At 26.1% G+C, this 11,844-nt stretch overlaps 7 protein-coding genes and 1 pseudogene across 7 annotated transcripts; 3 read left to right on the top strand and 5 right to left on the bottom strand.

Moving 5' to 3' along the window:
• Window positions 1-1,030: 1,030 nt before the first annotated feature.
• Window positions 1,031-1,424, bottom strand: LOC129610537 (histone H2B). Its single transcript, XM_055523150.1, has one exon. It carries the CDS (start codon window positions 1,416-1,418, stop codon window positions 1,047-1,049), a length of 372 nt encoding a protein of 123 aa, XP_055379125.1. The 5' UTR covers window positions 1,419-1,424; the 3' UTR covers window positions 1,031-1,046.
• A 277-nt stretch (window positions 1,425-1,701) lies between these two features.
• Window positions 1,702-2,238, top strand: LOC129610534 (histone H2A). Its single transcript, XM_055523147.1, has one exon. It carries the CDS (start codon window positions 1,821-1,823, stop codon window positions 2,193-2,195), a length of 375 nt encoding a protein of 124 aa, XP_055379122.1. The 5' UTR covers window positions 1,702-1,820; the 3' UTR covers window positions 2,196-2,238.
• A 548-nt stretch (window positions 2,239-2,786) lies between these two features.
• Window positions 2,787-3,271, bottom strand: LOC129610539 (histone H4). Its single transcript, XM_055523151.1, has one exon. It carries the CDS (start codon window positions 3,096-3,098, stop codon window positions 2,787-2,789), a length of 312 nt encoding a protein of 103 aa, XP_055379126.1. The 5' UTR covers window positions 3,099-3,271.
• A 477-nt stretch (window positions 3,272-3,748) lies between these two features.
• LOC129610568 (uncharacterized) lies at window positions 3,749-11,170 on the top strand (annotated as a pseudogene).
• LOC129610603 (histone H1-like) lies at window positions 5,115-6,015 on the bottom strand. Its single transcript, XM_055523214.1, has one exon. The coding sequence runs from the start codon at window positions 5,864-5,866 to the stop codon at window positions 5,186-5,188; it is 681 nt and encodes a 226-aa protein (XP_055379189.1). The 5' UTR covers window positions 5,867-6,015; the 3' UTR covers window positions 5,115-5,185.
• Window positions 8,051-8,444, bottom strand: LOC129610611 (histone H2B). The gene has a single exon (XM_055523223.1). The coding sequence runs from the start codon at window positions 8,436-8,438 to the stop codon at window positions 8,067-8,069; it is 372 nt and encodes a 123-aa protein (XP_055379198.1). The 5' UTR covers window positions 8,439-8,444; the 3' UTR covers window positions 8,051-8,066.
• LOC129610607 (histone H2A) lies at window positions 8,722-9,258 on the top strand. Its single transcript, XM_055523219.1, has one exon. The coding sequence runs from the start codon at window positions 8,841-8,843 to the stop codon at window positions 9,213-9,215; it is 375 nt and encodes a 124-aa protein (XP_055379194.1). The 5' UTR covers window positions 8,722-8,840; the 3' UTR covers window positions 9,216-9,258.
• Window positions 9,798-10,282, bottom strand: LOC129610615 (histone H4). The gene has a single exon (XM_055523228.1). The coding sequence runs from the start codon at window positions 10,107-10,109 to the stop codon at window positions 9,798-9,800; it is 312 nt and encodes a 103-aa protein (XP_055379203.1). The 5' UTR covers window positions 10,110-10,282.
• Window positions 11,171-11,844: the final 674 nt, after the last annotated feature.

Here is an 11,844-nt window from a genome sequence, read left to right on the forward strand (position 1 = left end):
TATATATATATATATATATATGCGTATGAATGTTATATGGTATTTAAAAATCACAAATTTTGTTTACAAGATACAGATTTTATAGCATACAAGTATTCAATATATGTAGATCTTGTTATTAAATTGAAAATTATAGCAATTTGTTGAAATTTGACTTCCACAATTAAGTCTGGCCGATAGGGAGAAATATAAATTAGTGCTAAAGAAATCATTTGTACACATTTAATCAAATAAGACACTATTTTATATATAAAGATACATATATCATAAACAACATTAAGTAGAATTTTTAGTATAAGCATATAGGTATACACGTATAAATTTAAAAAAAAGTATCACTCTTAATAAATAATTATAACTCATATGATTTTGAAAAATCATTTGTACAAATAAATAAGTTTGTACAGAACTTCTAGAATACAAAATAACCATAATGATACTCGTAATATGGACTCGTATACATATTATACATAAAAGCCTAAACAAATGAATTGCAAAATATGAAATACTACATGAAAATAGATTAAATACAATATGGTCAGATAAAATTATATAATAACTAAAGATTTGAGAAAAAAATTAAAAGATATTAGTTAATTTAAGTGATATTGACTTGGAAGATCATTAATAACTACTAAAGTTAAGTAACAATAATTTTATTGATGAATTTATAAAAACATCATTATGCATAAGTTTAAAATATATATTTTTTTAATATAGTTGTACTAAGATACAAGCTATTATTAGTATTTGGGTATAGATATTATACTACCCTCTATCATGTGTGTATACGTGTGTTTTAATATTTATAAAAATTTTAAACAGATTAAAAAACGTATGTATGTACAAGGTTACATACATTTTAAAATATCTATATTTCATTTGGTATTCAAAATTTATTTGAGAAAAAATCTGTAATAAATACCTATGTATATATACAACTATGTAGTTGATTTTATATTCTTTACTCTTAAAATAGTATTTTATAGTCCTTAAAAGGACTTTTTTTTAATTTTAAGCGATTATTTGCGTACGGTCAAATTTATTTATTTTGAACTTGTATATTTAGTAACAGCTTTTGTACCTTCACTTACAGCATGTTTTGCTAGTTCGCCAGGTAATAATAATCTAACAGCAGTTTGAATTTCACGACTAGTTATTGTTGATCGTTTATTGTAATGTGCTAAACGAGAAGCTTCTGCTGCGATTCTTTCAAATATATCATTTACGAAACTGTTCATGATACTCATAGCTTTTGAAGAAATTCCAGTATCTGGATGAACTTGCTTCAAAACTTTGTAAATGTAAATAGCATAACTTTCCTTACGTTTACGTTTCTTTTTCTTATCACTTTTCGAAATGTTTTTTTGAGCTTTGCCAGCTTTTTTTGCTGCTTTTCCGCTTGTTTTTGGTGGCATTTTTTACTATCCTTCTGCTTTTACTTTTGCACTACTACAAAAATTTTTTCAATTTCAATTCAATACAATACAAATATGAATACGAATTTAGATGTAGATGTAGAATACACAATTGATACCTATTTCTGGAATACAACAATATTTATGAATTTTGCTTTCTCCCCTCCAATAAAAATATTGACGCACATTTTACGTTTGAAATTTTTTGCACCGTGTTTTAGATGAAAATAAAAAGCATAAATATTATGATATTTTCCATATAAAACATTAGTATTTGAATTGATCTGATTCAAATTTTCTGTGTTTATTGCTATAATCTACGATTGTGTACAGTACAAGTACAGTACAGATTATTAAATATTTTAAGTTGTATCAAATAAAAAAAAAAAGAAATCATTAAAAATGTCAGGACGTGGTAAAGGTGGAAAAGTTAAAGGAAAAGCAAAATCTCGTTCTAATCGTGCTGGATTACAATTTCCAGTTGGTCGTATCCATCGTTTATTAAGAAAAGGTAATTATGCCGAACGTGTTGGCGCTGGAGCTCCTGTTTATTTAGCAGCTGTAATGGAATATTTAGCTGCTGAAGTTCTTGAATTGGCTGGTAATGCTGCAAGAGATAATAAAAAAACCAGAATTATTCCAAGACATCTTCAATTAGCCATCCGAAACGATGAGGAATTGAACAAATTGTTGTCGGGTGTTACAATTGCTCAAGGTGGTGTATTACCAAACATTCAAGCTGTATTATTACCAAAGAAAACTGAAAAGAAAGCCTAAATAACCTCAACGAAATTAACAATTTTACTATTTAAAACTAAAATTTAATATAGAAAAAAAATAAAACGTCTTTTTCAAGACGACAAAAAATTTATTAAAAGAGAAATTTTAAAATTTAATATCTTTCAATTACGAATTACGAGTATCATATTGCATACATAACAACTCAATTCAATATTCGATACAAATAAATATTTCATTTTTTCAATTTAAAAATTAAATCATTTTAATTAAAATGAACCGAATGAATGAAAAAATATTTTTAATATTTTCTAATGAATCTATGAAATCTATGAAAATTTGAAATGAAAATTATTTTAAATATTTTTTTAAAAATTTATGATCTATTAAATAATAATTTTATTTTATTTTATCTATATTATTCATTCTTTGATAAAATTAAAAATATGATTAAAGTATAAATATTCAATTTTTTAATACGAAAAAAATTTTTCGCATTCATTTAAAATGAATTTATTATATTATTAATATTATGGAATTTAATGGAAGGGAAGCTTCATTTTAAAATACTCTTTTTATATTTTTTGATGGCCTTGAAAAAGGCCTTTTGTATATAAATATTAAAATAATTTAACCTCCAAAACCATATAGAGTACGGCCTTGTCTTTTCAATGCATAAACAACATCCATTGCAGTTACAGTCTTTCTTTTAGCATGTTCTGTATATGTAACAGCATCTCTTATAACATTTTCTAAGAAAACTTTAAGTACACCTCGTGTTTCTTCATATATCAATCCTGATATACGTTTCACACCGCCACGACGAGCTAATCTTCGAATAGCTGGTTTTGTAATACCTTGGATATTATCACGCAAAACCTTACGATGACGTTTTGCACCACCTTTTCCTAATCCTTTTCCACCTTTACCACGACCAGTCATTATTATTCAATTAAAAGTTACAAAAAAATTACAAATTAAATTTGATAAATTTACAACACAACTGAATGTTGATTACTGAACTAAATTCTTCGATTTTCCTCTTATATTTATGCATATTATTTCTTTCAATACACACACATTTTTCTTTTCAATTATTTACTACTACTACAACTCCAAAATACAACTACTATTTTATGACTTCAGTATCAGTTCCTAGTCCTACAGTCTATTGGCTAACCAAACCCAACACTTTTGCAAAGGCGGTTTGCATTCGCGCCTTTTTTCCTTTAATTAAAGTGCACTCAGCACTATGCAAATTTATACATTTCTTCGATAATAATTAATATATTTTACTTTTTTTACTACATTTTAAATCCCAATTCTATTCTAAACATTAAAAAATAATAGAATTTATTGTAAATTTTATATAAATTGTATTTGGATTTGTGTTTGTGTTTGGGTTTGTGTTTGTGAAGAAATCGAGAAAACGTATTTGTATTGGTTTTTCTCATGAATACTATAAATATTTGTATGCGATGTGGTACATAAAATTATTCTTTTTGATTAGTGAAGTGAAGTAGTACACATCGCAATCGTATTCGTATTGTAATTTTTCCGGTTTCATTCTGAATAAGATATTGAATTGAAAAATGGCTCGTACAAAGCAGACAGCCCGTAAATCTACTGGTGGTAAAGCACCACGTAAACAGCTAGCAACTAAAGCAGCAAGAAAAAGTGCACCAGCAACTGGAGGAGTAAAAAAACCTCATCGTTACAGACCAGGTACAGTTGCTCTTCGTGAAATTAGACGTTATCAAAAGAGCACTGAATTATTAATTCGCAAATTACCATTTCAACGTTTAGTTCGTGAAATTGCTCAAGATTTCAAAACTGATTTACGCTTCCAAAGTTCCGCTGTAATGGCTTTACAAGAAGCTAGTGAAGCTTATTTAGTTGGTTTATTTGAAGATACAAATTTGTGCGCTATTCATGCTAAAAGAGTTACAATTATGCCTAAAGATATTCAATTGGCCCGTCGTATTCGTGGTGAACGTGCTTAATTATTATATTTAAATATTTTATTTAAAAATCAAACGGTCTTTTTCAAGACCATAAAATTTTGAAAAAAAAGTAAATTTAAACCAATTTGTCTATAAATAATGAGCCTTATTCTAGTTGTCGAAGTAGAGCGACGATTGTCGTTACGACTTGAATTTGATATTCTAAGCGATGATCGCAGTGACACTTGTCGGGGAATAGCGGCAAAATGTATTTCAGCCTTATTCCAGTTGTTGTTCTTTTGCGAAATATGTAGTGAAACGACGTTTTTTGTCGAAAAGTATTTAACAAGTGATAAGCAAGAAAGATACACCAAAAATCCAAATTAAAACAACAATTTAACAAAATCATAAAAAAAATCTACATAAATTAAGTCATAAAATATATACATAATTTAATTTTTGTTTTTAGCGTGAAAGTATTTATAAATTTGAAAAATTGGAAATTGAAGAATCGTTTTTTTCCACGAATATATTCAGTAAATATTGTAATAGTTTGAATAAAATAAAATGTTTGCAACTAACTTACTTGAAAAAATTAAAATTATTGTAATGGCTTACACTCCATTTGGCAAATCCAATGGATTAGAGCTGTCGCTAATCTAAAATCTTTTGATCCTTAATTGTCGTTTTTTTTAAATTTCATCACTACCGGAATGAGATGAACCCGTAAACCATAATGCAAATGACATTTTTTATTATTTAAAAATATATACACTGAAAATTTTTTTAGTTTTTTACTCGTTGAAATTTCTTTAGAAAATAAAACGCATTGAAAGTGAAACGTAAGTGACACGACAATTAGAATAAGGCTCAGTATAGAATGCATAATAAATCAATCAAAAGTTATAACAAAAATAATCTCATTCAATACTTTTCTTTAAAATTCAATTTAAAAATTCAGCATTTTTTTCATTTTACTCTTTAACTAAAATATTGTTAGCCTTAATAAAGGCTTTTTTATATACAGTATACGGATGTACTTACATTCATATACATCATTATTTAAATTCAGATGGTAAAAGTACTTTATTTTTTTCCTGCAGGTTTTTTGGCAACTGCTTTTTTTGCTCCAACTGATGCTTTTTTTGGTTTGGGAGCTTTAGGTTTTTTTACATCACTTTTAGATGCTTTTGTAGATTTTTGTTTTGGTGACTTACTTTTTACTGTTCCAGCTTTTTTGGCTGCTTTTGCAGCAGATTTTTCAGATTTTTTCTTTTCACTAGATACCTTTTTTGCCGCAGATTTCTTTTTATCTCCAGAAGCAGATTTTTTTGCTGTTGTTGCACTAGTAGCTTTTTTAGGTTTTTTCTCTCCAGCTGCTTTTACCTTCTTAACTTTTGGTTTAGGTTTAGATTCCTTTTTAGGTTTGGTTGCTGCAGCCGATAATTTAAATGATCCAGATGCACCTTTGCCTTTCGTTTGGATATATTTTCCATTTTCAACAGATGATTTTAAATGTTTTTTTATAAATGGAGCCAATTTATCTGCATCAACTTTATAATTTGCAGCTAAATATTTTTTTATTGCTAATAATGATGAGCCACCACGTTCTTTTAGTGTTTTAATTGCAGCATCTACCATTTGAGATGTTGGTGGATGAGTAGGTTTAGCTTTTGGCTTTTTAACTCCACTTGAAGCTTTCTTAGCCGCTTTTTTTGCTTCTACTGGTGCTGCTGGAGAAACTGCTACTTCTGCGTTTTCGGCCATATTTTTAAATCCAAAAAATTACTTTTACTTTATAATTTTAAAATAAAAATTCAAATTCTTATAAAATTACAACTTTTAAATATATGTATGAGTTTCACTTTGAAGTATATTTTATTCTTGTTATACGAGTATTTATTATTTTGTTTGCTTGCTACACAAATACAAAATATTGGAAATTTTGTTCGCAACAAAAATTATAGCCTTAAAAAACATGAGAATTACATAGAGTCGATATACAAATATTTTTACTATAATTTTAAAACATCCTTTAAATTTATTTGATACCCTATCACTATTTTTACTATTTTTCTCATTAAAGTCAAACAATTCTTAAAAATATATTTCAGTTTTAAAATTAACATATTATGTAATTATTAAAAATATATAAAATTTGCAAAATATATTTGAATTAATATGAAAATTTCACTTAAATTTACTCAAAGTCCTTCGTAATTTTAACTTCTTATGAATATTATTATTAAATATTAGTATTATTTAATTTTATATAAGTATTTTAAAACATTTATAATATTTTTCAAATTTATAAAATTCATTTAAAACACAATTGTCTCATAAAAATATAATAATAAATAGAAAAATCTTAGTTAAATGATGATTATTCCAAGCAATAATTTCTAAATTGGAATTTTTCTTCTAATTAAATTTTAAAATATTTATTAAGTTTTTTTATTCTTTTAAGCAATTAATCTGTTTATTTTTGTTATAATTTTTTAAATATTATTTGAAAAACATATATTTAAATAATTTTACAAAATAAATATATAAAATATAAATTAATAAAAAAGGAAATAAGTATGCATGTACATATTGTATATGCTTTTGTTCTATAAGTTACAAAAATTCTTTTTTTTTTTTTTAATAAAACAACACTAATAATACAATATTAATAATAAAATCTTATTTTAAGTGGATTTTATATAAAATCAAATATTAAGTTTTAATAGAAAATTAATATTCTAAAGTATTAAATCAAGGTGGATAAATATACATGGGTATATAATGGTTTTATACGTATATAATAAGGGTTACTAAAATGAAATCAATCATAAAACATCAAAATTTAAGATAATTAAGATATAAGATTAAGTACATTGTTGTGTAATAAATTATGAACATGTTTTTATGTATATATATATATATATATATATATATATGCGTATGAATGTTATATGGTATTTAAAAATCACAAATTTTGTTTACAAGATACAGATTTTATAGCATACAAGTATTCAATATATGTAGATCTTGTTATTAAATTGAAAATTATAGCAATTTGTTGAAATTTGACTTCCACAATTAAGTCTGGCCGATAGGGAGAAATATAAATTAGTGCTAAAGAAATCATTTGTACACATTTAATCAAATAAGACACTATTTTATATATAAAGATACATATATCATAAACAACATTAAGTAGAATTTTTAGTATAAGCATATAGGTATACACGTATAAATTTAAAAAAAAGTATCACTCTTAATAAATAATTATAACTCATATGATTTTGAAAAATCATTTGTACAAATAAATAAGTTTGTACAGAACTTCTAGAATACAAAATAACCATAATGATACTCGTAATATGGACTCGTATACATATTATACATAAAAGCCTAAACAAATGAATTGCAAAATATGAAATACTACATGAAAATAGATTAAATACAATATGGTCAGATAAAATTATATAATAACTAAAGATTTGAGAAAAAAATTAAAAGATATTAGTTAATTTAAGTGATATTGACTTGGAAGATCATTAATAACTACTAAAGTTAAGTAACAATAATTTTATTGATGAATTTATAAAAACATCATTATGCATAAGTTTAAAATATATATTTTTTTAATATAGTTGTACTAAGATACAAGCTATTATTAGTATTTGGGTATAGATATTATACTACCCTCTATCATGTGTGTATACGTGTGTTTTAATATTTATAAAAATTTTAAACAGATTAAAAAACGTATGTATGTACAAGGTTACATACATTTTAAAATATCTATATTTCATTTGGTATTCAAAATTTATTTGAGAAAAAATCTGTAATAAATACCTATGTATATATACAACTATGTAGTTGATTTTATATTCTTTACTCTTAAAATAGTATTTTATAGTCCTTAAAAGGACTTTTTTTTAATTTTAAGCGATTATTTGCGTACGGTCAAATTTATTTATTTTGAACTTGTATATTTAGTAACAGCTTTTGTACCTTCACTTACAGCATGTTTTGCTAGTTCGCCAGGTAATAATAATCTAACAGCAGTTTGAATTTCACGACTAGTTATTGTTGATCGTTTATTGTAATGTGCTAAACGAGAAGCTTCTGCTGCGATTCTTTCAAATATATCATTTACGAAACTGTTCATGATACTCATAGCTTTTGAAGAAATTCCAGTATCTGGATGAACTTGCTTCAAAACTTTGTAAATGTAAATAGCATAACTTTCCTTACGTTTACGTTTCTTTTTCTTATCACTTTTCGAAATGTTTTTTTGAGCTTTGCCAGCTTTTTTTGCTGCTTTTCCGCTTGTTTTTGGTGGCATTTTTTACTATCCTTCTGCTTTTACTTTTGCACTACTACAAAAATTTTTTCAATTTCAATTCAATACAATACAAATATGAATACGAATTTAGATGTAGATGTAGAATACACAATTGATACCTATTTCTGGAATACAACAATATTTATGAATTTTGCTTTCTCCCCTCCAATAAAAATATTGACGCACATTTTACGTTTGAAATTTTTTGCACCGTGTTTTAGATGAAAATAAAAAGCATAAATATTATGATATTTTCCATATAAAACATTAGTATTTGAATTGATCTGATTCAAATTTTCTGTGTTTATTGCTATAATCTACGATTGTGTACAGTACAAGTACAGTACAGATTATTAAATATTTTAAGTTGTATCAAATAAAAAAAAAAAGAAATCATTAAAAATGTCAGGACGTGGTAAAGGTGGAAAAGTTAAAGGAAAAGCAAAATCTCGTTCTAATCGTGCTGGATTACAATTTCCAGTTGGTCGTATCCATCGTTTATTAAGAAAAGGTAATTATGCCGAACGTGTTGGCGCTGGAGCTCCTGTTTATTTAGCAGCTGTAATGGAATATTTAGCTGCTGAAGTTCTTGAATTGGCTGGTAATGCTGCAAGAGATAATAAAAAAACCAGAATTATTCCAAGACATCTTCAATTAGCCATCCGAAACGATGAGGAATTGAACAAATTGTTGTCGGGTGTTACAATTGCTCAAGGTGGTGTATTACCAAACATTCAAGCTGTATTATTACCAAAGAAAACTGAAAAGAAAGCCTAAATAACCTCAACGAAATTAACAATTTTACTATTTAAAACTAAAATTTAATATAGAAAAAAAATAAAACGTCTTTTTCAAGACGACAAAAAATTTATTAAAAGAGAAATTTTAAAATTTAATATCTTTCAATTACGAATTACGAGTATCATATTGCATACATAACAACTCAATTCAATATTCGATACAAATAAATATTTCATTTTTTCAATTTAAAAATTAAATCATTTTAATTAAAATGAACCGAATTATTTTTAATATTCTAATGAAGAATCTATGAAATCTATGAAAATTCGAAATGAAAATTATTTTAAATATTTTTTTAAAAAATTTATGATCTATTAAATAATAATTTTATTTTATTTTATCTATATTATTCATTCTTTGATAAAATTAAAAATATGATTAAAGTATAAATATTCAATTTTTTAATACGAAAAAAATTTTTCGCATTCATTTAAAATGAATTTATTATATTATTAATATTATGGAATTTAATGGAAGGGAAGCTTCATTTTAAAATACTCTTTTTATATTTTTTGATGGCCTTGAAAAAGGCCTTTTGTATATAAATATTAAAATAATTTAACCTCCAAAACCATATAGAGTACGGCCTTGTCTTTTCAATGCATAAACAACATCCATTGCAGTTACAGTCTTTCTTTTAGCATGTTCTGTATATGTAACAGCATCTCTTATAACATTTTCTAAGAAAACTTTAAGTACACCTCGTGTTTCTTCATATATCAATCCTGATATACGTTTCACACCGCCACGACGAGCTAATCTTCGAATAGCTGGTTTTGTAATACCTTGGATATTATCACGCAAAACCTTACGATGACGTTTTGCACCACCTTTTCCTAATCCTTTTCCACCTTTACCACGACCAGTCATTATTATTCAATTAAAAGTTACAAAAAAATTACAAATTAAATTTGATAAATTTACAACACAACTGAATGTTGATTACTGAACTAAATTCTTCGATTTTCCTCTTATATTTATGCATATTATTTCTTTCAATACACACACATTTTTCTTTTCAATTATTTACTACTACTACAACTCCAAAATACAACTACTATTTTATGACTTCAGTATCAGTTCCTAGTCCTACAGTCTATTGGCTAACCAAACCCAACACTTTTGCAAAGGCGGTTTGCATTCGCGCCTTTTTTCCTTTAATTAAAGTGCACTCAGCACTATGCAAATTTATACATTTCTTCGATAATAATTAATATATTTTACTTTTTTTACTACATTTTAAATCCCAATTCTATTCTAAACATTAAAAAATAATAGAATTTATTGTAAATTTTATATAAATTGTATTTGGATTTGTGTTTGTGTTTGGGTTTGTGTTTGTGAAGAAATCGAGAAAACGTATTTGTATTGGTTTTTCTCATGAATACTATAAATATTTGTATGCGATGTGGTACATAAAATTATTCTTTTTGATTAGTGAAGTGAAGTAGTACACATCGCAATCGTATTCGTATTGTAATTTTTCCGGTTTCATTCTGAATAAGATATTGAATTGAAAAATGGCTCGTACAAAGCAGACAGCCCGTAAATCTACTGGTGGTAAAGCACCACGTAAACAGCTAGCAACTAAAGCAGCAAGAAAAAGTGCACCAGCAACTGGAGGAGTAAAAAAACCTCATCGTTACAGACCAGGTACAGTTGCTCTTCGTGAAATTAGACGTTATCAAAAGAGCACTGAATTATTAATTCGCAAATTACCATTTCAACGTTTAGTTCGTGAAATTGCTCAAGATTTCAAAACTGATTTACGCTTCCAAAGTTCCGCTGTAATGGCTTTACAAGAAGCTAGTGAAGCTTATTTAGTTGGTTTATTTGAAGATACAAATTTGTGCGCTATTCATGCTAAAAGAGTTACAATTATGCCTAAAGATATTCAATTGGCCCGTCGTATTCGTGGTGAACGTGCTTAATTATTATATTTAAATATTTTATTTAAAAATCAAACGGTCTTTTTCAAGACCATAAAATTTTGAAAAAAAAGTAAATTTAAACCAATTTGTCTATAAATAATGAGCCTTATTCTAGTTGTCGAAGTAGAGCGACGATTGTCGTTACGACTTGAATTTGATATTCTAAGCGATGATCGCAGTGACACTTGTCGGGGAATAGCGGCAAAATGTATTTCAGCCTTATTCCAGTTGTTGTTCTTTTGCGAAATATGTAGTGAAACGACGTTTTTTGTCGAAAAGTATTTAACAAGTGATAAGCAAGAAAGATACACCAAAAATCCAAATTAAAACAACAATTTAACAAAATCATAAAAAAAATCTACATAAATTAAGTCATAAAATATATACATAATTTAATTTTTGTTTTTAGCGTGAAAGTATTTATAAATTTGAAAAATTGGAAATTGAAGAATCGTTTTTTTCCACGAATATATTCAGTAAATATTGTAATAGTTTGAATAAAATAAAATGTTTGCAACTAACTTACTTGAAAAAATTAAAATTATTGTAATGGCTTACACTCCATTTGGCAAATCCAATGGATTAGAGCTGTCGCTAATCTAAAATCTTTTGATCCTTAATTGTCGTTTTTTTTAAATTTCATCACTACCGGAATGAGATGAACCCGTAAACCA

The sequence above is a fragment of the Condylostylus longicornis genome, unplaced genomic scaffold (assembly GCF_029603195.1).
Source record: "Condylostylus longicornis isolate FDR11 unplaced genomic scaffold, ASM2960319v2 ptg000045l, whole genome shotgun sequence".
NCBI lineage: Eukaryota > Metazoa > Arthropoda > Insecta > Diptera > Dolichopodidae > Condylostylus > Condylostylus longicornis.